Raw genomic sequence first — 26,310 nt, 5'->3', positions numbered from 1 at the left:
AAAATTGTATATTACATTCTCTTACATTGAGGTATTTAGTCTGTGCTCTTTTGAGTTGCACTTGCTTAAGTCTTTTTAAAAACAATACCTGGCAAATCAAGAAGGTGCTGAGTTTCTACCATGTCCCAATTATGATTTAGCATGTAGCAATAAAAACAGATTAAAACTAACATACTTATCATCTTCAGGGGCAAACAGGCCACACACACAAACACACACACACACACACACCACCACCACCACCACCACCCCGAAGAACATTAATGGTAACCTATAATTCAATGCTAAGAGTAACTTACAGACTTTAGGTGATTAGATCAATCCCAAGGAGGGAGAAGAGATACTATCTCCCTCAATCTACAGTCTCCACAACAGCAAGGAACTACTTTTCAACCCTGCAATACTCACCACTATACACACAAACTACACACAATATCCAATTAATCTCTGCACAAAAGAGGCACTCAAACACAACTACAGAAAGGAGATCCACGCATGAGTAAAAGAGCCCTACTGGTTTGAATTCCTTCACTCTAAGAGTGTTTTCTGTCTTATTATTTCCTCAGTTATTTTGGTCCCATAATTAGGAGTAGGAAATATGGACCACCTCAGCATGTACTTTCCTTGGGAAAATCCCAACAGGACTTCCAAAAACTTAACCCCCTTCCAGATTTGGTCGTATGTGTTTTGTTTTAAAGAGGAAATTTTGGTACATCTTTTCTGCTGCCTTTACTTTGTACTGGACTCCAGCTGAAAGCCATTTCTCTACTTAGTTCCACCCTCAATGGTCATAATTAGAAAGCCTGAGTTTCTCACTTGACTAAAGGTGTCAATAATCAAATTTACCTGGGAACTTGAAGCATCTGCTGTCATTCTCATATTCTAAAAGGATACAATGATGTTCCAGGGTCCAAGTCGAAGCCAGTTTGGCCAAAATCCTTTATAGAGTGCAAAAAATCCCTCATGTTTCCACATCTGAGGGATATAATAAAAAGTAGAGTGAATTCCCCTATTTATATCTGACAATTACTTTTATTTTAGTATTCCCTTTCCATGTCCCTTTCCAACAACTTATAGCTCCATGAATGCTGTTTTTCTAAAGACATACATTTTGAATTCATATATACTCTAAATCTACCTACTCATTCAACAAAGATTTAAGCACCTTCCAATACAAGGTCCTCTTTCTTGATGTTTACTATATACTCTTCTCTGGTTTCTATCATTACTATTTGAGCAATATTATTACTATTACTATTATTATTACTATTACTATTATAGTAAACCAGAGAAGTACCTGTGGTAGACAGCCTCCAAGATGACCCCAGTGGAAGCCACCACCAGTTATTCACACCCCTGTGTTCCCCCTCCCACAAAATCCCAGGAGAGGTCTGTGTCACCAAGAGAATACAGCAGTAGTCTGTCACCTCCATGTTGTGTTGTAAAAAAGATGTTGCATATCGAAAAGCCTTCTGCTTCTTTTTCTCTCTTAAATTGTTCACAGTAGAGAAAACCATGAGGAGAGGCCCAAATGGTGAAAAAATAAGGCTTCCTGCTAATAGCCACATGGGATCTCTGAAGCAGATATCCCAGCTTCAGATGGCTGCAGCCCTAGCTTGACATGTGACTACCATCTCATGAGAGAATCTAAGCTGAAATCACTGAGCTAGGTTGCTTCTGAATTCCTGACCCACATAACTGTGAGATAATAAATATTTATTATTTTAAGGCACCAACTTTTGGAGTGATATGTTATACAGGAAGAGAGAACTTATACAGCCCCTGACCTCATGGAGTGCACAGTCCAGCAGAGCTTACAAACAAATACACAGATTGATGTATATTATATTCAGAAATGATAACTGCTAGTAGGAAAACGGAAGTAGGGTAAGGGAATAGGGAGGTGGGCAAGTCACTATCCTTCGGTTTCATCAGAAACATGGACCACCTCATGTAAATGCTTTCAGGATTACAGGAGGAACAATGCGAGTTGCTTTGACTTTAGGCTTCCTGTTTTATACAGTGGGAAGCCCTACACATACACACTGAGTGGTTGTTAAAATTAAATGACAAATTATACACACCAAAGGTCATAAACTGGTGGTTTATGCTGAATTCAGCCAACAGAAACAGTTCCTATTTAGTGGACAATTCTGAAATATCTATTAAGTAACTCCCATATGTTAGGCACTACGTCATTGAACATGTCATTCTGCCCTTCTACTGTGAAGTAAAATCCACCACTATACTAAGAAATGGATATATTTGGATAAGACAATAATATGAGAATCCAAACTTATAAATATCCCCTATCTCATCCTATAGATCAAGAATACTCAAGATAATCATCTTTATTAACCACTTTCTTGAGCCAACAGTAAGAGGATAAGGGCACTTTTGATAGAAACAGAGTGGTAATATGCCTCCCCCCAATGGATTACCAGCAAATGCTGAAGGTCTTAGACCAAAATTAACGTTGGAAATTGTCAAATTCAGTCAAAATAAAGCCCAGATGAAGATAACCTAGAATTAGACTACTAAAATGGCAAGGGACCTTAGAGATACAATCCAATATAATAAATATAATTAATTTATATATTGAATTATAAATAGTGTCACTTTCCTGCCTGATGCTCTCCAATGGCTTCCCTGTGGATTTCATTCTAATTGTACATTTTCTTTGATGACCTGTAGCATCCTACATGATTCAGCCTCTGCCAGTCTCTCCAGTTTCATTTCTTGCTACTCTCTCTTTCATTTACCACACTCAGCCACACCAGCCTTCTTTTTAACCCTTTACCACACTCAGACACACAGGCCTTCTTTTTAACCCTTGAATATATCCAGTTCATTCCCAACTCAGCCTTTGTACCTGTTCCCTCCTTATGAAATGTTTCTCTCTCTGATTTTCATGTGGCCACCTTCTTCTCATCATTCAGACCTCTGCTCAAATGTCACCTCCTCCCAGCCTTTTCCTGGCTAGCCTAGCTGAAGAAGTTCCCCACCGTCATTACCAAGTCACTGTGTCATGCTCTGTTAATGTCTTCATAGCATTTACTTCTTCCCGAAATTATATTATTATTTGTGTGTTTATCTATCTCCCTCAACTAGAATATGGTCCCCAGGACAAGAGCAACTACGTTTGTCTTGTTCACTATTATATCCCTACCAACTAACACTGTCTACCACAAGAAAATTTCTAATAAATACCTATATGAGTATTTGTTGAGTAAATGAACATACAAACACAGTGAGGATCTCTAACACTCCCATGAGCCATACGAATCTTTAAAATGCTCCAAAACAGTGACCAACTCCTTTAGAACATTAGGACTGGAGGGTCCACTTTTGGGCTTCAGGCAGTTGTGTGAAAACAAACAAGAAATTCTGTAGATGACAGAGACAACAGACTACTTAGTAAAGTTTTGCATCCATTCAATAAATAATTTGCTGGGGATAAAGTGATTAAGATGCACACAGCTCTGCCTTCATGGAACTTATTGTCTAGGGGACAGACAGACATTAAAAGCAATTACAATAAAATGTAACAAGTGTAAATAAATGTGATATAATCATACAATGAAGGATTATCCAGGCATAAAAAGGAAAAACACAATGATAAACACTACCACGTGAATGAACCTTGAAACATAATAAGTGAAAGGAGCCAGTCAAAAAGGTCACATATCCTATGATTCCAGTTATATGAGACATCCAAAATAGGCAAACCTACAGAGATAGAAAGTAGATTAGTGGTATCTTAGGACTGGAAGGGAGGGAAAAGGGGGGTGATAACTAAAGGGTACAAGGTTTCTTTTTGAATTCATGGAAATGTTCTAAAATCAACTGTGGTAATGATGGTCACACATATCTGTGAATATACCAAAAGCCACTTTGCATAGGTAAATTTTATGATATGTAAATCTCAAAAAAAGATGTCTTAAAAATATAATAAATGTTGACAGAGCAAGTACAAGAAACTATGTACACAAAACTTAGTTCAACAGTCAGGGAAAGCCTTTATGAAAAAGTAATCTGATCTGAAGAATGAATAGGAGCTAGCCAAGTGAAAAGGATATTCAGGCTAGAGTGGAGGCATCTAACAAAGTATGCGGCATGGATGAAAACTTGGGAATGAAAGAAAGTCTACCAGTAGAAATTGTACAAGCCATCTGGAATGTAAACAAAGGTAGCAGCAATAAAGCTGTAGAAGGAAAAATGGGTCAAATCATATAGAGCCTTGAATCAACCAGAGGCCATTCAAGGGTTTTAAGATAGAGATGACAGGATAAGATTTGCTTCTGTTTGTTTCTATGTCAGAGATGAATGCATAACTCCATTCACTAGTGCTCTGGGACTCTTACTGATGAAAAAATAAAGCATGATGTGATTACATATAATGACAATATCAAACAATCATTAAAAAGAATTTTAACAGCAAGTAAGTGAATGAGTGAGTAAATATAAGCAAAGTCCAATGCCAATATGAAAATATGTTTCTGCCAGTACAACACAACATGGTGGTTATAGTATAAACTTTGGAATCAAACAGACTCTGGTTTAAGTCCCAGATCTACCACTTATTAGGTATGTAATCTTGGGCAAATATTTAGCCACTCTGCTTATTCATAAAAATGGAAAACATATCTACTCCATAGGGTTGCTGTGAGTGAGAGGATATACCACAGTGTGTGGCACGTAATAAGCATTCACTAAATCCTACCTACTACTCTATTATTGTGCCTTATATCTATTCTTAACCAACCTTCCTGAAAGAGTATTTTACATTTGTCTACTTACCCTTCATTCCTCTGTGTTTATGCGTCTCTATGAGAAGTGTCACGAAGGCTGAAACTTTTTGTTCACCCAAACTGAACAGCACTTGGCACATATGACTTAAACATTTTTGTATTCAATGAATAAACAACACACTCTTCAATGCAATCTAGCTTTTGCAAACATCAACCCAACAACCTCCTCTAGAACATATTAAATCCAACAGATATTGTGTAGTCCTTATACTGTATCTCTCTGTTCCAGATGGCATTAAATAAGTATTCATCTCTTCTTGAAACTCATTACTCCCTTAACTTCCATGACTTCTAAGTTTCCTCATTATCTTTTGATGGTTATCTTTCTGTGTCTTTCCTAGGTTCCCTACCTGCCAAGCCCTTAGCAATTGGTATTCCTCAGTTATTTCCTTGACCCTAACTTTCTCCTTATGCCACCAACTGTCAAGTGGAAGGATAAGCGTGGCAGAAAATAGTAAAGAGAGGCTTTTACCAAACTCTACTCCCCAGAGTCTAAGAATCACTTCCTCTGTGAATCACTATTAAAATCACTATTAATAGGAGTTCATAATACTCTAGAGTGTGCTAGAAAGGCAAAAAAGTTGGGAGCTCTTCTACCTTTTCTCCTTGGTCTTCCCCTACACAGGTAGGTAATATCAGTACACTACTGATTCCCCAGGCTCTTATCTATATCCCCAAAATCTCCCCTGAGTTAAGACCAAGATCTCCAAATAGATCCACTGGGTATTCCTCATGCCTTCAAACTAAGTTTCCCAAGCTGTACTGTTTCCCAAAAAACCTGCTCCTCTTCCTGCGATGCCTCTGTCAACAAGTATCACCACATGCTCACGAAAACAAAACAAAACAACAAACTGTGAAGTTATCTCTGACACCTCCTTATTCCCACACTCCCCTACACCCAGTCAATCGAATCCTGTTGACTTTATCAACTAAATTATTCTCAATTCTATCCCACTTTCTGTATCCCCACTATAATGTTCAAATCCAGGCTTCATTGGCTCTAATTTAGATTACTATAAAAACCCTTTAATCGGCTTCCTGTCTCTAAGTCAGTGTTTCTCAAAGTGTAGTACCCAGATTAGCAGCATCAGTATTTCCTGCAAACTGGTTCAAAATGCAAATTCTCAGATCCTACTCCAGACCTACTGAATCAGAATCTGGTGATGGGGCCTCTGGTGAAGGGTCCCAGCCAGCCATCTGCATTTCAAAAATCCCTCCAGGTAATTAGGTTATATGTTAATGTCTTAAGAACCACTGCTCCAAGCATATCCCCTTACATTAATGACTTTTCACCTTAGGTGAATACTACAATCACCTGAGGAGTTTTTAAAAATACTTTCAACCTAGGTCCTACCTCCAGAAGTTCTGAGTTCATTGGTCTAAAAGGTAGACAGACACAGAGCTATGAAATTTCCACCAGGTGATTCCAGTTGTGCATGGACGACTGAGAACCACGGTCTCAGATCCAGTCTCTACAAAGCCAAAGTGATCTAAAATACAAATCTGACTTGATTAAAATCTTTCAATAGCTCATCAAATAAAAAGAAAAAAAGCCAAAGCACCTCAGCATAGCATTCAATATACTTTATAACCTAATTAACCCTTAGCCATTAACATGAGAAAAGCACTATAGTATAGATGTTAAAAATGCTGGTTTGAAGCCCGATGGGCTGAGTGGAAATCCCACTACTGTGAAACCTTGGGCAGGTTAGGGCTTCAGGATCTACTGCATCAGGTAACGATGAGGATTAAGTAAGTGAATATATGTAAGTCTCACTAGGACAGTTTCTGATACACAGTAAAGCTTTGAATGGACATGAGTTACTATTATTCAAGATGCCACCACCTACAGGGAGCCTATCCTAAACTTCCAAATTAGACTAAAATTCCCTCCCATCGGTCCTTGAGTTTATCACTTACCAAGCTGTGTTAGTTATCTGTTTGTACACCTGCAGTACACCTGTATCTACTAAAATGGTGCCTGGTAGACAATAAATGGTTGTTAAACTGAACTGACAGCAGCAGAGAAACCATACGGAAATGTCATATTTTAGCTGCAAATTTGCCTTTTGTAGGATGATCACCAGGGATTACATAATACATTTATGATACTTGGCTTCCTACAAACATAACAGCAGAAACTTTTCAAAGGCAAAGTGTAAACAACAGCACAATACTAAACTGAAATTGAGTACCGGATTTTCTATTACAAGGTTTCCATCTTGTCTGAAGCAGGCAAATGTAGGATAAGTTAAGTCCCTTCTATCAGTAATTCTACATGGTGCTATCAGTAAAATTATCATGTAGTCTCAAGCATTCAAACTGGAATAATAATATGAAGGATCAATATGTATCAGCAGATTGCCAAGGAGATAGCTTTTCTCCCTGGAAATTACTCTGAGAGGCTATTAAAAATATACATAATGATTGGGGAAGGTATGTGCTATGGTTGAGTGCTGTGAAATGTGTAAGCCCTGATGATTCACACACCTGTACCCCTGGGGCAAATAATACATTGTATGCTAATAAAAATAATATTAAAAAATTTTTAAAATTTAATATACATGATGATTCTTCCATCTTCAAAAGTATGCATAGCAACTAAGAATAAGGACTGAATGTCTGAGACATCAAAGAAAATTAAAAATGCAAACCAAGTCTACAGTGTGCATACCTTTAAAATTCCATCCAAAGTACCCTTGTAGAGATCCACATGTCCCACAATTGCTCTCTGGTTCATCATGCGAGTTCGAACCACATCAACGGGATTGGAAGCCAGAGCCCCAGCCAACCCACATGTAAAGCTGGAACTAAAGGGGAGAACTTTAAGAGAGACTGCCTCACTTCCAACCATGACTAAACAGAAATTAAGCCAAACATAAACGCATAAATGTACAATGAGTCAGATTCATCAGATAAAACCTAGCACTTGCCCTTTCATTATAATCTAGAAAGAAATATTTTCTAAAGAAACATCACTCAAGCTTTGAATTGTGTAAGACTGATAAATCACAGACCTGTACCCCTGAAACAAATAATATATATTATATATTTTTTTTTAAAAAAGAGAAACATCACTCAAAAGTTACCCCCATAGGATGCCTGGCTGGCTCAGTCAAGTAGATTATGCAACTCTTGATCTCCAGGCAGTAAGTTTGAGCCCCATATTTACTTAAAATCTTAAAAGAAAATCTTCAAAAAAAAAGTTAGGGGCACCTGGGTGGCTCAACTAGTTAAGCTTCTGACTCTTGGTTTTGGCTCAGGTCATGATCTCCTGGGCTGTGGAATCAAGCCCCTGGGCTCCATGCACCGCAGGGATTCTGCTTGTTGATTCTCTCTATCTGCCCCTCCTCTCACTCACTCACTCACTCATTCACTCTCTTTCTCTGGAATGAATAGATAAATCTTTTTTTTTTTTAAGTTATCCTAGGGGGCGCCTGGGTGGCTCAGTGGGTTAAAGCCTCTGCCTTCAGCTCAGGTCATGATCCCAAGGTCCTGGGATTGAGCCCCACATCAGGCTCTCTGCTCTGCAGGGAACCTGCTTCCCCCTCCCTCTCTGCCTGCCTTTCTGCCTACCTGTGATCTCTGTCTGCCAAACAAATAAATAAAATATTAAAAAAAAATTATCCTCTTCACTTTTTAATCCAAAACTCAGCCTTTTTTTGGGGGGGGCAACTTTTAAGTCCAGCAAGATCCCTAAGCAAAAAGTACCACACATCATGTATTAGTTATAGCAAGTTTTCATACCATAGCATCATACACCAAATGCATTTGAGCAGTAAAGTGTCACAAAAGTTGTAAGATGAAGAGAAAGTAGGATGAGATTAGCAACAGTTTAAAGCCCCAAACTGTGGTTTTGTTTCACTGGCTCTATAAATTTTCACTTTTTTCTGATTCTCATTGAGAAAAGTTTGCTTTCTGATCCAAAATTAACCAAAGCAAACAACAGATAAGTTTAGATATAGAGACTATATATGAACAAACGCAAATCCTATAGACATCTGATATAGTTGTAATAGACACTGCTACCAAGTACCAAAGAACCCACAGCATCTGGGATCCCTATACAAGTACTGGAAGACCTGGAAGACTTTCAAGTTCTGGTGATAAGAAAGACAGAGGTATTTAGACCATCTGCACCCATTATTGATTCTATATAAGGACTTCAGTGAAAGATTCTTTTAGTGCTCAAAATAATGGAAATACAGAATAAGTACAATACATCACACTTACACAAAGTGAGTTAAAATCGTGTCTCCCATCACCCCTGACAAGATTAAGTGCTTCTTTGTAATATCATAGACTGGTAGCTCTACGCCCACAACGATGGCAGCCCGCTGAGCAGTTGGGACGACACCCTGTAAAACATAAGTGATATTACACACTAAAATATACTAGAAGTGACATAAGTCTAAAAGTGAACAAAATAGGTTGGAAGTTGCAAAGTGACATAAAAATCCAAATCTCAAGTACAGAGATCATCATTTCAAATCAATGGCTAATAGTGTAACACTTAAAAATCCCAATTCACTGGGGTACCGGGGTGGCTCAGTGGGTTAAAGTCTCTGCCTTCGGCTCCGGTCATGATCCCAAGGTCCTGGGATCGAGCCCCACATCGGGCTCTCTGCTCAGCAGGGAGCCTGCCTCTTCCTCTCTCTCTCTCTGCCTGCCTCTCAGCCCACTTGTGATCTCTGTCAAATAAATAACAATCTTTAAAAAAAAAACCCAATTCACTTATTGTACTAAAAATAAAATCACTGGGGCACCTGGGTGGCTCAGTCGTTAAGCATCTGCCTTCGGCTCAGGTCATGGTCCCAGGGTGCTGGGATCGAGCCCTGTATTGGGCTCTCTGCTGAGCAGGAGGCCTGCTGCTCTCTCTCCCACTCCCCCTGCTTGTGTTTCCTCTCTGGCTATATCTCTCTCTGTCAAACAAATAAAATCTTTAAAATAATGAAATAAAATAAAATCATTGATATGACACCCCAAGCACAAGTAACAAAAGAAATGAAAATAAACTGGACTTCATCACAATTAAACACTTTTGTGATTCAAAGGATATCACTAAGAAAGTGAAAAGACAGCCCACACAATGGGAGAAAATATTTGCAAGTCATATATCTGATAAGGAACTAGCAGGCAGAATGTATAAAGAACTCTTACAACACAACAATAAAAAGACAAACAACCCAATTTTTAAAAGGGAAAAATATCTAAATAGACATGGCCCCAAAGAAGATACACAAATGGACAATAAGCATAATAAAAGATGTTCAACATCATCAATCATTAGAAAAGGCAAATCAAAATCACAATGACATACTACTACACACCAGTAGGATAGCTATAATAATAATAATTGAAAAAGGTACTGGTGAGGATGTGGAGAAACTGAAACACTTATACACTGCTGGTGGAAATGTAACATGAGGGCAGCCACTGGAAAACACTTTGAGAATTCCTCAAGGAGTCAAATACAGAATTACTATGTGACTCAGCAGTTTCACACCAATTATTATTCAGCCATAAAAAAGAAACGAAGTACTGATAAATGCTAAAACACTGTTGAAACTTGAAAACAGTATGCTAAATGAAAGAAGTCAATCACAAATGCCATATATTTTATGATTCTATGTATATGAAATGTCAGAAATGGCGAATCTAGAGAAACAGAAAGTAGGTTGGTTAGTGGTTGTCCAGGGCTGAGAGGGTTGGGGGACATGGCAGTGATTATTGATGAATATGGGTTTTCTTTTAGTGGTGATGAAAATGTTCTAAACTTACACATTGGTGATGGTTGGACAAGTCTGTGAATCAACTAAAAACCATTAAATTACACACTTCAAGGGGTACCTTGCTAGCTTAGTTGAATGTCCAGCTGGATTGCAGCTCAGGTCATGATCTCAGGGCCATGAAATCAAGCCCTGTGTCTGGCTTCCTGCTCAGTGAAGAGTCTGTTTAGGATTCTCTCTCCTTCTCCCTCTGCCCCTCCCCCTGCTCACATGCTCACACACTCTTGCTTGCTCTCTTGCATGTACATGCACCTTGCTCTCCAAAATAAATAAATAAATCTTTAAAAATTAAATACTTCAAGATAGTGAATTTTATGGTATGCAAATTTTCTCAATAAAGATGTTATTAAAAAAAATAAGACCAGGGGCGCCTGGGTGGCTCAGTGGGTTAAGCCACTGCCTTCGGCTTAGGTCACGATCTCAGGGTCCTGGGATCGAGTCCCACATCGGGCTCTGTGCTCAGCAGGGAGCCTGCTTCCCTCTCTTTCTCTCTGCCTGCCCCTCCATCTACTTGTGATTTCTCTCTGTCAAATAAATAAATAAAATCTTAAAAAAAAAAATAAGACCATGAACCAAAAGTCAGGGGCAAGAGGAGAGCTTCTAAGTTTAATTTACAGAATTTTATGATGTGCAGAAAAGACACACCAGGATGAGAGCAAAGGTATAATGCAGCCAGGGAGAAGGGAAGGCAAAGGGGTACTTCCTTACAAGTCTTTCACTCACTAGCAGAATACCCCTATCACAAGTCATATTACAACACAGGGCTCCTAGAACACTAAAAGTCAACATTTTTGAAGAATATTAATGACACAAGAAAATGCTGATAACATTAAAGAAGGCAAGACATATAGTATTATTCTCACTTTGAGGGAAAGGATATATGCAAAACACCAAATTTTTATAAAGGATTCGAAGGAAATACACAAAAATATTTTTCTTTATCTGGAATTAGGGTAACAGATAAGTTAATATTTGTTTTTAGGCCTTTCTTATAGTATTCACAATGAATGCTTTATTTTTATAACTGACTAAATGTTATTTAAAATAGAAAATAACACACCACAGAGACAACTGCTTTCTTGGATACCTGTTATATTAAAATGCTCAATCATCTATAAATTGCCAAACTCAATTTACAAAATGGAAGTGATAGAGTGATATAGCTATGCTATTACCAGGAGACGTCTGACTCTGCTGATCAGGCTGGCTGGCCCAACAGTGTCTCTCTCTCTGACCCTTCCACCTGTTCAACTGTGTCAGAAGATGATCTTCACAGAAGACAACCCTGCTGAATAGTTAAGGCCCCAAACAGGAGCCCATGGGCCAAATTCAGGCCACAGACATGTTGTGTGTGGCCTACATAGTACTTCGAGAAGACTGAATTAGCTGTCAACGTATAAAAAAAGGATACTTCACATAGGAATGAAGATTTCCAGCTTCTCTTAAAAGCCCAGAAAATGTGGCCACACAGGATTCCCATCATGCGTGACAGCTATGAACAGGGTAGGGGATCTCCAGCTCACCAGAGTTACCATCACTCTCTACAGTCTCTCCAACTCTGATATAAGTGCCAGTTACACCTCATTACTGCATTTGGGCTGTTATTTCTTTTTTTTATGTTATGTTAGTCATCATACAGTACATCATTAGTTTTTGATTCACTGTGCCCAGTGCCCCATGCAACATGTGCCCTCCTTAATACCCATCACTGGGCTCACCCATCCCACCAGCCCCCTCTCCTCTGAAACCTTGTTTGTTTTCTGTAGTTCATAGTCTCTCATGGTTTGTCTTCCCCTCTGATTCCCTCCCTTCATTTTTCACTTCCTTCTTCTAATGTCCTCCATGCTCTTATCTTCCACATATAAGTGAAACCATATGATAACTATCTTTCTCTGCTTAACTTATTTCACTCAGCATAATCTCCTCCAGTTCCATCCATATCAATGCAAATGGTGGGTATTCATCCTTCCTGATGACTGAATAATATTCCATTGTATATATGGACCACATCTTCTTTATCCATTCGTCTATTGAAGAGCATCTTGGCTCCTTCCACATCTTGGCTATTGTGGATATTGCTGCTACGAACATTGGGATACATGTGACCCTTCTTTTTTTTTCAAAGATTTTATTTATTTGGTAGACAGAGATCACGAGAGAGAGGAGGAAGCAGGCTCCCTGCTGAGCAGAGAGCCCGATATGGGGCTTGTTCCCAGGACCCTGGGATCATGACCTGACCCACTGAGCCACACAGGCACCCCAACATGTGGCCCTTCTTTTCACTATATCTGTATCTTTGGGGTAAATACCCAGTAGTGCAATTGCAAATACATGTTGTATTTATTGCTGTGGTGGCTCTATTTTTGTGCTATTATTTCTTACAATGGAGTTAGAAAATAAAATTTTTCCAGTACCTACCCATGTGAAAATCAAAACAGAAAAATAAAACACTAATAAAGAAGACCATGTGTTTGGCAAACCTATTTCCTTGTTGAAATGAAAAAAATATTCCTGTATTTTAATATGCAAATACTATGTGTCTGTGTCAAAAGAACACATAATACAATGTACTTCACTTCTTTATCTTATGTACCTGGATGAGGTAAGCAGCCTAGATCATAAAAGTTGCTATGCTCCATTCCTCAAAATATTAAACACAGAATTACCATATGATCCAGCAATCCCACTTCTGGGCATATATAAAAAGAACTGAAATCAGAGTCTCGAAGAGATATCTGCATACCCACATTCAGAGTAGCATAATTCACAGGAGCCATGATACAGAAACAATCAACTTGCCCATTAACAGATGAATGGATAAATAAAATGTGGCATATACATACAATGGAAGATTATTCAGCCTTAAAAAAGGAAGGATATTCTGATACATGTGACAACAAGAATGAAGCTGGAGGACATTACACTAAGTAAAATAAGTTAGTAACAAAAAACACAAATACTGTATGATTCCACTTACATGAGGTACCCAGAAAAGCCAAATTCGTAAAGATAGATAGAAGGATGGTCGCTAGGGGTAGGGGGAAAGGGGGAGTAGTTGTTTAATGGGTATGGAGTTCACATTTTACAAGATGAAAAGAGTTCCAGAGACTGGCTGACCAACAATGTAAATGTACTTAACACTGCTGAGCAGTATACTTAAAAAATGGTTAAGATGGTAAGTTTTATGTTACATGTATTTTACCACAATTAAAAATTTTAATTAAAAACAAAGTAGCTATATTGCCCTGACAAAATCTCCCTGTTGTATTTATTGCTGTTTGTCTTTCCCTTAGCATTAGTTTATGAAAAATTTCTAGTTAGGTCCATTTTCTGGTTTTTTAAATTAGACTAATCAAAAACGTGCACCCTGTTATCAAAAAGAAACCTCACGGATCATTAATGGATGCTAAGAGCATTAGGTGAAACGTTATTAAATAATAGGATATATGCATGTTGCTAGAATGTCATCAAATTATCCACTAAATTACAAAAAGGAAAAACTTATCTTTTATGATGGTAAGATGTGGTGGACATTATCTTACCAAGTAATCAAATTCAGCATCATTAATTGTGGGACAACCTAACACGGGCTTCTTTCTGTGATGAAATATGAAACATAGAGTGTCACCTATGAAGTTTTCTTAGCAAAATGTTTAACATGAATCTAATCAAGCCAACAGACCTAACTTCCAGTTTGCAGGAAATACAGGGGAAATATTCTGTAAAGAAACTTGGCCTGGTATCATCAATAAGGGAAATGTGAATATAAACTGGGTGTTAGGTATTAGGGACTTGTTAATTTTCTTAGGTGTGATAATGATATAGTTATTATGTATTACTATGCAGGAAAATGTCCTCATTCTTAGGAGATGCATAATGAACTATTTAGTAGAGTACCATGATGTGGGAAACTTCCTTTCAAATAGTTTAGCAAATTCCCCGCCAAAACACACAAATATGTGTGTTTACTGTGTATACACATACACACAGATAAAGAAAATACAGTCAGACTGTAACAGTCATTCAATCTGGGTATGTTCTGTTCTTTCAATTCTTCTATATCTGAAAATTTTTATAGGAAGTTGAGGGAAAATATAAAGGAAGAAAAAAAAACAAAGCTTTCTTCTTTAATAGCCTATTAATGGATTTCCCATTCTACTTCCCTCTGCATATTCTACTAGGACTCTTACTTAGTATTACAATGCTAGGTGATTAAAATAAGATAAAAAGTTATAGGAACAACAATAAAAAAGGAGTAGAGATAAAAGACTGGAAGATAATATGACAAAATGTTAACAGTAATTACTCTAGATAGTAAGACTACTCGATTTTTTTTCTCTTTTATAGACCTGAAAGTTTTACAGTGCTATTTTTATTTTATAAGGTTAAAAAAAGTTGTTTTGGGTAAGCAGAGACTATCATAAACATATAATGCTGTGTTAGTACAAAACTAGCAAAATATATATTTAAGAACTAAATTCACTGTGAATTTGAACAAACCAAAGGACTACCTCAAATAATATAATAACCTTTTCTCACACAACCCCCAAACACTAAGCAAAAATAAAGACAACTGGTAAGGTAAGTTTTGGTCCTTTCATTGGTGATGTGATTCATTGGTGATATCTTCTGGGTTACCATGAATCTTAAACAGTGTAGATGACAATTCATAATTTTATTGCTTTATATAAGAAGTATTCTTTGCAAAGTATAGAAAATGAGCATAAAACAATACCAGGAAAAGAGTACTCACCCTCCACAGACCCCTGGTACCTTCTTGTTGGTATATATCGATGAAGCTGCCAATCATGCTGCCTTGGAACAAGCTCCCCTGAGCTTGCATTCGAATCTAAAATAAGAAGATTCTTATTCTCTGTTTTAACAGAGACCAAAATGAGATGTTACACACATTTAAAATAAAGAAAACAGAATTTGGGAATTATCAGAAATATTATCCTGCTATTATGATGAAACTAATAACAAACTACATATTTTAAAAATGTAATTTGTGTCAAAATATAATTTATAAAAATTATTTTCATCAGCCTCACATTCCTTATACTAAGTCCATCAATTCTGGAGTTGAAAGAAAATTTGCGGGAAAGAAAGAACAAGTACTCCAATGTGGGCAGAAAATAATTCATTTAAAATGATAACAGTTTATGGGGCACCTGGGTGGCTCAGTGGGTTAAAGCCTCTGCCTTTGGCTCAGGTCATGATCCCAGGGTCCTGAGATAAAGCCCCAATAGGGATCCTATTTCTCCTTCTCCCTATGCTGTTCCCCTGCTTGGGCTCTCTCTCTCTCAAATAAATAAATAAAATCTTTTAAAAAAATAAAATCTTTAAAAAATATGACATAAACTTGGACGCCTGGGTGGCTCAGTTGGTTAAGCAGCTGCCTTCGGCTCAGGTCATGATCCCAGCGTCCTGGGATCGAGTCCCACATCGGGCTCCTTGCCCTCCGCAAGGAGCCTGCTTCTCCCTCTGACTCTGCCTTCCACTCTGTCTGCCTATGCTCGCTCTCGCTCACCCTCTCTCTGACAAATAAATAAATAAAATCTTTAAAAAAATTAAATTAAATTAAATTAAAAAAATAAAAAATATGACATAAACTTAAAAATATGCACAGCAAAGAGACTGGATGAACATAAACACACCCAAATGCAGATAGTGGTTTAAGTCTGAGTAACAAGACAAGTGGACATTTTCTTCGTTTGTGTTTTTCTCCTGCCTTCCACTTTTTTCTACATTGAACACACATTATGTAATTATTAATAGCAAAAAGGTTTTAAGATATAATTTCATGCTTACAAGACTTTAAATTGAATTCTATTTGTAAAAGCCATGATCACTGTATTCTGCAAAGTAGTCTTTGAGAGGTACAAGAAAATAAAGCTAACATTAAAAATCCCTGAAAGATTTGGTACAATTTCCAACAGACTGCACACATAAAATCATAGTAGTAAGTCAGTAAATACTAGTGGCCCTAATGTGGGCCTGATTTTCATGATGTGCAACTCTAGGTTTTAAAAAATGTCTTTGGGAAATCATGAAACAGCATGTTTTTATGTGGAAAGTCAATTGCTACTAAGAGTTTTGAAATAAAAACCTAAATTCAATTAAAATGGAAACTACAAATATCCTAAAAGGAGACTTCGTGAAGGAGGTGATTCCTGAGCAGGACCTGGACTATGGTAAGGTATGGCATTTTCCTCTGGCACAAAATGTAGGAGGGGCACTCAAAAAACCTCAGTAATCTGGACAAATAATAATACAATATTTCAAAACATGAAAATTTATGCACAAAACCCACAATGAACCAAATATTAAACTGTAGTTAACTAAAGATAGGATCCAAAAGGGTGAGATTCAGGTGAGGTGAGATGAATTATACCAAATATTGGTATTTTATTCATCATGAGAAGTTTGCATTCACTTTAGTTTTTGAAAAATATTGCATAAAATGTTATTTCTCTTGATTACTGAGTTTTTTGTGTCCCCTTCCATTTTGTATCCCAGGGGAATACCTCACTTGTCTCATCCTAGTCCGGTCCCTGTTCCTGAGCAGACTTGAAGGATAAATTCACAAAGGGGAAAAAGACATTACAGTCAGAAAGAGAGATACATAAACAAAGGCAAGGAAGTGACACATAATATATCAGAGAAAGAGTTGCCCAAGGATATGTGAGAGGACTGAACAGCTCAGCTGTGATTATAGATCCTATACTGGTACTGTCACCATCTAAGTTTGTGATTCTCTCCATCCCCAGCACCCTCAGCCCTATCAAGATATAAGAAAGGAAAAGGGAGATTATAGCATTGGTCAATGGTAATAATCATACCAGGCAAGTCAGAGGGACAGGAAATTAAAGCAAATCATTTAGGTGATTAAATCAAGGATCCAGATAGATAAGAAAAGAAGCTTTAGGGAGTTAAGTATTATTGTTCTTGAAAAGGTCAAGTGTAATTATATTGCAAATGTTGTGCACTTTTAGGATACAATCAGTTCTCTTCATAAATACTTGCTCTGTACATCTAAAGTGATATAAAAATTCTGTAGCTACATTACTCTCAGTTTAACCCAGAAAGATCATTCCATATCTTTTCCCCATCAACCATCACTGGTTTCTTTCATGTGTGCTGTGTTTCAAGTCACTCTCTCGGTTCTTAAAATTCTCTGAATTGCAATAGATCTCTCTTTCACTAACCTAGTCACCTATGGTTTCGAATAAATACAGCACATGTCCTCTTTTCTCACATGCCCGCTAAAATAAATGTCAGAAACTTAGGATCCTCTCAGACATTATAATCATATATTTAGTGCTTTTAATTAATCATAAATTTAAGTAAGTTATTAACTATGTAGAAAATGTGTACCATGAGATAAAATGAGTACTAATATTATTAAATGTTTCATCTTGTGTTTTGATAAAATCTGAAAGGAGGTCACATACTGCATGGAGCATTGGGTGTTATATGTAAACAACGAATCTTGGAACACTACATCAAAATCTAATGACGGACTGTATGGTGACTAACATAACAACAACAACATCATCATCATAAAAGAAAAAATCTGAAAGAAATTGAATTATATTTTTAAAAATCAATACCATTAACCTATGCTATTCTAGTTCTGAATTCAAAATAATCCCAGCACAGACCAAAATATACCATTTTAAAGCCAAATCTCACCCTTAATGGAAATATAGGTAAGACAAGAAAAGACAGATGCATTACAGACTAAGGTACCTCAATTAGCCATTAAAGGAGGCTCCTCCAATTTGATTTATCCCTTTGTCTGGTACCCCAGATTATACCACAGCTCAATATACCATACTAAGATTTGAAATGGGTAGAGAATTTGCCTTTCTTTTGTAAAGTGGAGAAAGAACTATTAAAAACAAAAATTTTCATATCAATTTTAGAAGAAGAAAATGGAAGTAAGGGATCTGGAAACTGATTGCCTTAAAATTGCATCGCCCTTGGAAACAATCTTATAAGGGTTTACATACTCTAAAGACCAATGGATTAATGCATATCATAATGAATTGACTACTATTTACTGAGTACCTACTATCTACCAAGTATGATAGGCAGTTCACATATATTATCTCTAATCCTAAACAACCTTATGCAGTAATTACTTACAAATGAGGAAACCAAGGCTTAAAGCAGTTATTTGCCCAAGGTTTTACAGCAGTGACAGAGTGGAGCCTAAACCCAAATCTGACTCAAAGTTCATGTTCTTTCCATAACACTTGGTATACATCTAATGCTACCAGCCCTTTCTTACCTTTAGTACATCAGTGGGATTGGCTATAGTGGAAGATATCACTCCTGACACTACCCCACAGATCATATTAATTAGAAGAGTTTCATCTGTAAAAAGGAAAAAAAGTTTGTACCAAGTACCAGTTTTGAAGAACAGAGTACTCATCTATCAGACGAAAGGAATCCCAAGCAGATAAATGACTGTAAGAAATGAACTGCAAAGCTTACGAAACTAAAGAAACTCAAATATTTCTAGATCCCAGAGTGCCTGGGTAGCTCAGTCAGTTAAGCATCTGCCTTCAGCTCAGGTCATGATCCCAGGGTCTGGGGCTCAAGCCCCACATCAGGCTCTCTGCTCAGTAGGGAGCCTGCTTCTCCCTCCCTTGCTCCCCCTGCTTGTGTTCTCTGTGAAATAAATAAATAAAATCTTTAAAAAATTCTAGATCCCAAATCAGTACTGAAACATAAATCATTATTTTTTTTAAAAAGTGTTTCTAAAAGACACTGGAACATGTCCTATTATTCTATACACAGCAACTGCCAGTAACCCACATAAATTCAGAATGTAGTATTTCTTCTTCAATCATTTCAAATACCTAAAGAAAATTCTTTTGTCTTTTTCTGGAGACTCATCAACTCTAAAGACTTAGGAACCAAATGTTAAAAAAATAAAAACTTACATGTTAACAGAAAAAAATTACCTAAATATTAATTTTGACTGGCTTTGATATCTACTAGCTTCTATTTATTTAAAGAAGATTCTGTAGACATATATGAAAAAGTCATTTGAAACTAAATCTGCTCAGCCAAAAGGGGAAAAAAAAGAAACCACAGAGCATAATGTTCTAAAATGAAAATTCTATCTTCACCATGCCTCCTTACCATGAAGAGCCTACAAATAGAAACTAGGTAAACCCAAGTGAAGCATCTGTGAAAGGAAATTATTTTAGGAAGCGAACCCTTCAGAATCCTCAAAGAGGCTCCAGAAAAAGTCAATTTAGGACAATAAAGTAATTCAAAGGACATTACTAATCAAAAGTCTCTCCAGCTATCCTCAACTATGCAAAAGCCTAGGCCTGTGAGAAAATACCATTCAGCATGGTATCAAGCTGGAAAAGCTGCAGCAGCCCATTTAGAGACATGATAATGCTGAATGTGGGTAAGGTGGCCGCAGGTACAACAGAATCTAGAATAGTCTAAAATTCCTCCATCTAATAAAAGCTTATCAAAATGGGCAGCTAGAGAATGGCTTATAGCTAAAGTTCTTTTGTTGATGAGGACAGCATTAATTTTCTGGACAAACTTACCCATGTTCCCTCTGTGATGAGCAGAAGCCTTTTTTTTTTTCTTTGATACGAAAAGGGAAAAACTTAAAGAGAAGGTTTCTCTAACCCATCTATCACCTCTGCAAGGATTAATCCCAAATCAATTAGAGCTTGCTTTGTCCTTACAATAACTGTCACCCACTCTCAGGCATCCCATGACGCATGCTTCTCAGTAAGCATGATTTCAATAATTCCTCTGAGTATTACCCCACAAGAGAATGAGTCTATACTGACCTTCTAAACGTTCTACAAATAATCTCTTCAAGCTTTGGTAAATGCCAATTTTAATGGTGCCATATGATGCCTGTCTTAGTAAGGCAGGGGCAATTCTGCCAAAAAAGAAAGTAAGAAAAAATCAATTATACTCAACATGTACATACGTAGATTATACATAACTAGATAGTTTACTCATTTCCATTACTCACCTCATTCCACCCAACTACATCAGAATATGCATTTTTTCAAGCACCCATGGAACATTCACTGAGAGAGCACATTTGGATTATAAAACAAACCTCAACAAATTTAAAAGAAGTGAAGTCAAATAGAGTATGCTCTCTGACCATAACAGAATTAAGCTAGAAATCAATAAGGAAAATGCTCAAACCAACACATTTCTAAACAATCCATGGTTCATAAGAACTCTCAAAGGAAATTTTAAAACATAGAACTAAACAAAAATGAAAATTCAACCTATTAAAATATGTAAGATACAGCCAAAGCAGTGCTGAGAGGGAAATTTATGGCACAAAATGCTTATATTAGAAACGAGGGAAAGTCTTGGGCAACCTCTGGGGTCCCTCCCCTCTTTAGATTTGTGCCATCATTTTACTATCACTCAATAAACTTTGCTGCCCACCAAAGAAAAAGAAGAAGAAAAGAATAGATAAAGAGAGAGAGAGAAAGAGTCTCAAATCAATAATCTAAGTCCCTAACTCAAGAAATTAGAAAAAGAAGAGCAAAGTAAACCCAAACCAAGCAGAATGGGAGGAAATAATAAAGAGCATAAATTAATAAAATTAAAAACAGAAAAAGAGAGAAATATCAATAAAACAAAAAGCTCTTTTGAAAAAATCAATATCGGGAATGAAATGGACAGTACTATAAATTCTGCAGCCATTAAAAGGATAATAAGGTAATGATATAAACGACTTTATGCTCATGAATTCCAACAACTCGGAAGAAATGGACTAATTCCTCAAAAACTACAAACTACCAAAACTCAAAATGAAATAGATAAAAATACGGGAATCATCAGTAAAGATGAAATAGATAAACTGAATAGTCTCATATCCATTAAAACATTTTAATTCGTAATTCATAAGTTCCCAAAAAGGAAATCTCCAGGCCCAGATAATTTCACTGAGGAATTCTACCAAGCATTTAAAAAATCAACACCAGGGGCTCCTGGGTGGCTCAGTCATTAAGTGTCTGCCTTTGACTCAGGGTCCTGGGATCAAGCTCTGCATCAGGCTCCCTGCTCAGTGGGATGCCTGCTTCTCACTCTCTCTCTCCCCCTGCTTGTATTCCCTCTCTTGCTATCTCTCTATAAAATAAATAAATAAAATCTTTTTAAAAAAATCAACACCAGTCTTACACAATCTTTCCAGAAAAAAAAGAGAATGTTTCCCAATTCATTTTTTTAAAATTTCTTTTCAGCGTAACAGTATTCATTGTTCCCAATTCATTTTATGAGGTTAGTTTTACCCCGATACCAAAACCAGACAAAAAATACAAAAACAGAAAAACTGTCAGTATCTCTCAGATATTTGGATGCAAAAATCCTTATCAAAATATTAGCAAACCAAATCTAGCAGTGTAGAAATAGAAGTATACACCATTATTCACCTCATGGAGATTTTTTTAAATTTATTTTTTGGGGGGTTATATGGTACCATTTATTTTTATTAAATTCTTTTTTAATTTAAATTCAATTAATTAACACACAGTATATTAGTTGTTTCAGAGGTATAGTTCAGTGATTCATCGGTGTTATATAATAACCAGTCCTCAATACGTCACGTGCCCTCTTTAATGTTCATCATCCAGGTACCCTATCCCCTCCCCAACCCCCTCACAGAGGTTTTATAAAAGATTTTTTTTTATTTTACAGAGATCACAAGTAGGCAGAGAGGCAGGTGGGGGCGGGGGAACAGGCTCCCACCAAGCAGAGAGCCCCAATGTGGGCCTCGATCCTAGGACCCTGAGATCATGACCTGAGCTAAAGGGAGAGGCTTTCACCCACTGAGCTACCTAGGTGCCCATGGAGGTTATTTTTAAAAAAAATCAGCCTTACTTCCTCACAGTTGTAGATAAATCTTTAATCTATCAAGGAGGTACCAGAGCCAAGATTTCACCCTATTTAAGTTCTGCTTATAAACTGAAGACATTCTCACTCATACCTCCTTTGAGATTCTTCCAAATTGCAGAACTACACTTTGGTAGTTATAAATAGAAAGACGACAGCAGCTTGGATGGTTCTGATTTTTAAAATGATGACTAAATATGCATATTTCTAACATTATTGCTTGCTATTAGGAAAAAATAATCTTGTGATCTTCCATGCTGATTAAAGAACAAGGTGAAACAGTTGATCCATGATTCACTAGCTTCAGGATGTATTACTTGATTTTTTTCCCTAAGAAAATTCTCTTTTAAAACTAAGTCTAACACAGGTTAATAAAATTGATGTCCATTCTCTGAGCAATAAACTAGTAACCTGAATGCAGGAGTGACCTAGGAAATTCAGCAGATAACAGAGAAAACCACAAACCTACAGCTAATTAAAAGTTGACAGATAGATGGGTCTCCCTCTCTCTCATTCTGCATTTCATGTTTAACCTGCCAGAATAGTATTTATTTACAGAGGAAAATTTTTAAAGAACTGAGTATTTGGCAACTCCAGAAGAATATTACAGAAATATATACAGTGAACTGGAGCTGCTATTCACAGTGGCTATCGATGACTCTCAGGAAAACAGGAGAAAGCCAATGCTGCAATGAGATATCCATTTTAAAACATATCACTTAAAGCCAGATGAACACAAAATCCAAAGCTCAAGACCTATAAGCAAGTGAAATATAAACTGGCATGTCAATATTGAATTACAAAGTGGTATGGTGAATATGAAGAGCACACACTATCAGACAGCTGAAATAAATGGCTTCTTAAAAAGTATTTCCCTTCATGAAGGAAAGAATCCACTCTCACCCAGAATACAGAGCCAATACACCTTCTTCTTTATAGATGCGGAACAAGGCATGAAACATTCCCCGGTATTTTATCTCTTTAAAGCGAACATCAATGCTTTGGCCTTGAACTTGAAGTCGTGTTTTGGTCAGGTCCACAGGGAACGTTCCTATAAAGGAACACACTGATTTATAAGGTTTTCCAAAGACTCACAGTTAAAATTTTGGCCGAATTTAAATCAATGACAATTTTAAAACATAAGACAAAGTCCTCCTTATAACACAATGGGTGTATCTCTGCTAGGAGTACCACTGTCAGAAGAGCTGTATGTGGTAAAGTGAAATACACCGTACTGTATCTAGGCAGTAGGACTGACCCACAGTATAACTGAAACTATGATACGATAAATTGCTTTAAGATGATCCTAATATACTATAAATACAAAATAATTTAAATGATGTTTTATTCTTCTGTAACATACAATTTGGCATTTGTCTCTTCCTCTGCCCACCATCTCATCTCTCTACTTCTCCTTCATAAAATCTCCCCAAATTTTCACAACGAAGGTAAGAAAAAATGGGACTGCTGTTCCAGGCACCCTTATATACTATTAGAAAGTTTTGTGGTTTTTTTCTTCTTTTTTTTTGTTTACAAGAAACAAATAGTTCCTTAGTATTATGAAAGATAAGGCAAAGTCCTATTTGGTCTACTCATCTTGGTTCCAGGTAAGTTGGGACTAATCCAGCACAGTGCTTAGGAAATTTCTTTAACCAACTTCTTTTAGTAAATCAACATACAGAAGTGGTGATTATGTTGACAAAATATGTTCCAGGGAATATTTCGAAGTCTAGAACTAACAAGGTGATTATGTAGCTCTGGTCACTGATGAACTTGATATTGCACCAACACAGTATTTGTCAAGGAAGTCAACAAAGATTAATGGATTAGAGTGACTTAAGAATAGTTTAAGAGAGAGAAAATTTATAAAATGAGAAAACACAATCTATAGATATTTCAAAATTAAAATCAAATAGCAAAGAATCTAGTTTGATTTTATTAGTCAATTTTCTTCCAAAATCTAACAGAGGTTTGAAAAAAGAACTTTGAATACTAAGAAAGTTACAAACAACTTAGCATTAAGGAAAGACCATTAGTACAAAAATATAGCAGAAACCCCTGTATTAACTAACTCCCTTTATCTTTTCATATTACTTAAGTCTAGAGAAAATAAACAAATCATTAAATTATCAAAAGAGCTTCTTAAGTTCAACTTTTCTTAATTTCATTCACCATACCATTTGTAGTACTTTCTCAGAAAATATTACTTGATGGCTTAAAGATGATAGTTTTTAAAACAAATATAATAAGCTTCTTTTCACTTTTTCTCTAGTTTTCACCAAAAATAACTGTCACCATAAGCTACCATCTATACCATAGAAGCAGATTTGTCAGTTTTCACATTCTTACCAAACTCAGCAACAATAGAGGCAAGGCCGCCATATACAAAGGGTTTCCAATTCAGACCAGACATCTCATGGCTTACAGTGGTACTTTTCTGGTGCTAAAAATAAACACAGATCAGAACAGGGCACAAGAGTGAGGAGCATTTGTTAGTGTCTGATCACATTATTTATACCAGCAAAATTGACAAATAAAACAGATGTAGAGGAAAAACCCTACCAAGTGGAATGAAACAAAATGAGGAATCCTGTTTTATGTGCTGGATGATCACGAATGTGTTCTTTACTGCCACTCTGTATGGGTAGGCGTGCAATTCCCACAAAGATCAACTTGCGCCCTTCATTCTCTCCAGTTTCTTTAATTTTATCCATGTCCCCACCCAAAGAAGAGTTTTTAGTCCATCCAGCGCAACCAAGTTAAACATTCAACTAGAGAATTACAAGTGAAGGAACCTGGTGTTCAAACTATATAGGCTAAGGCATCTCATAAAAGCAGTTCATGGTATTCTGTTACCTTGAATAGGTGCAAAGCAAAGGCTGACACCACTCCCCTCTCGCATTCTTAGCCCTCTCATCTCTCCACTAAACGTCAGGGTTTTAGTTCATCTAACTACTTCTAGCTATACACAATTTCTCCCCTCAAAGCCCAAGCTGACTAAGTACTTTTTCATCTTCCTTCTGGTTCCCAGAAGAATGAAAACAGTATGAATGTCTCTCTTCTCTCTGATATTTAACATACACCCATCTAGTAAATTTCTTTTTCCCTGGCCTTTTAAAGCACATACATTCAAATACTGTTTTTCTTTGATGTTCAAACTCCTTAATAATGTATTTCTACTCCCAGCTCCCTTTCGTTCTTCCCCATCCCACCCCCATTACACCTGTCATCTTCAATCTTTCCATTTTTGTTTTTCCTGCCACTCTCTGCTATTTCTCTCTTGGATCTTTTTTTCCATAGCTCTGCCCTTTAGATCAGTGGTTTTCAAATTTAAGGTGCACCAAGATGATCTAGAAGGTGAATTAAAACATAGAGTGTTGGGCCTCACCCTCAGATTTTCTGATTAGTGCCCTGAGTTTGGTCTGAGAATATGCAAATTTCCAAATAATGCTGGTGCTTCCACACTTTAAGATCTACTACTGTTCCATGCATCACCTACTAAATCCTGGTCGAGCTGGAAGTAATCTCTTTTAAGATGGACTCTGAGATTTCTTTTAAATTATTCCTTTCCCAGAACTTCATAGTATGTATGCTACTGAATTTCAAATACATCCTCAAGTGCTTTATGGTCAGGAATAAAGACTCAGAAGTCAGACTTCCTAGGTTCAAATCCTGACACTACTACTTACTAGCTCTGTGACCAAGTCACTTAACTACTCCATGCCTGTGTTTTCTGAACCATAAAATGGGGATGATAATAAACACTATCTTATAGGGTTGTTGTGAAAATTAAGTGATACATG

The 26,310-nt window shown here is 36.8% G+C and overlaps 1 protein-coding gene across 7 annotated transcripts in view; it reads right to left on the bottom strand.

Moving 5' to 3' along the window:
* SLC25A14 (solute carrier family 25 member 14) overlaps positions 1 to 26,310 on the bottom strand; it is a 60,735-nt gene that overhangs the window by 30,116 nt on the left and 4,309 nt on the right. For 2 of the 7 annotated variants that reach the window (XM_059157529.1, XM_059157531.1), the window contains exons 3-10: positions 24,857 to 24,950; positions 23,411 to 23,558; positions 20,434 to 20,528; positions 18,897 to 18,982; positions 15,354 to 15,449; positions 9,045 to 9,169; positions 7,486 to 7,621; positions 895 to 975 (exon numbers count right to left, since the gene is read on the bottom strand). In XM_059157529.1, coding sequence (XP_059013512.1) covers positions 895 to 975; positions 7,486 to 7,621; positions 9,045 to 9,169; positions 15,354 to 15,449; positions 18,897 to 18,982; positions 20,434 to 20,528; positions 23,411 to 23,558; positions 24,857 to 24,950 — 861 coding nt within the window. The other 5 variants (XR_009349902.1, XM_059157530.1, XR_009349903.1 and 2 more) reach the window with 4 other exon arrangements.

This window comes from Mustela lutreola, chromosome X (assembly GCF_030435805.1).
Source record: "Mustela lutreola isolate mMusLut2 chromosome X, mMusLut2.pri, whole genome shotgun sequence".
Lineage (NCBI taxonomy): Eukaryota > Metazoa > Chordata > Mammalia > Carnivora > Mustelidae > Mustela > Mustela lutreola.
The sequence above is the reverse complement of the archived record's forward strand: the minus strand, read 5'-3'. Positions and strand labels throughout refer to the sequence as shown.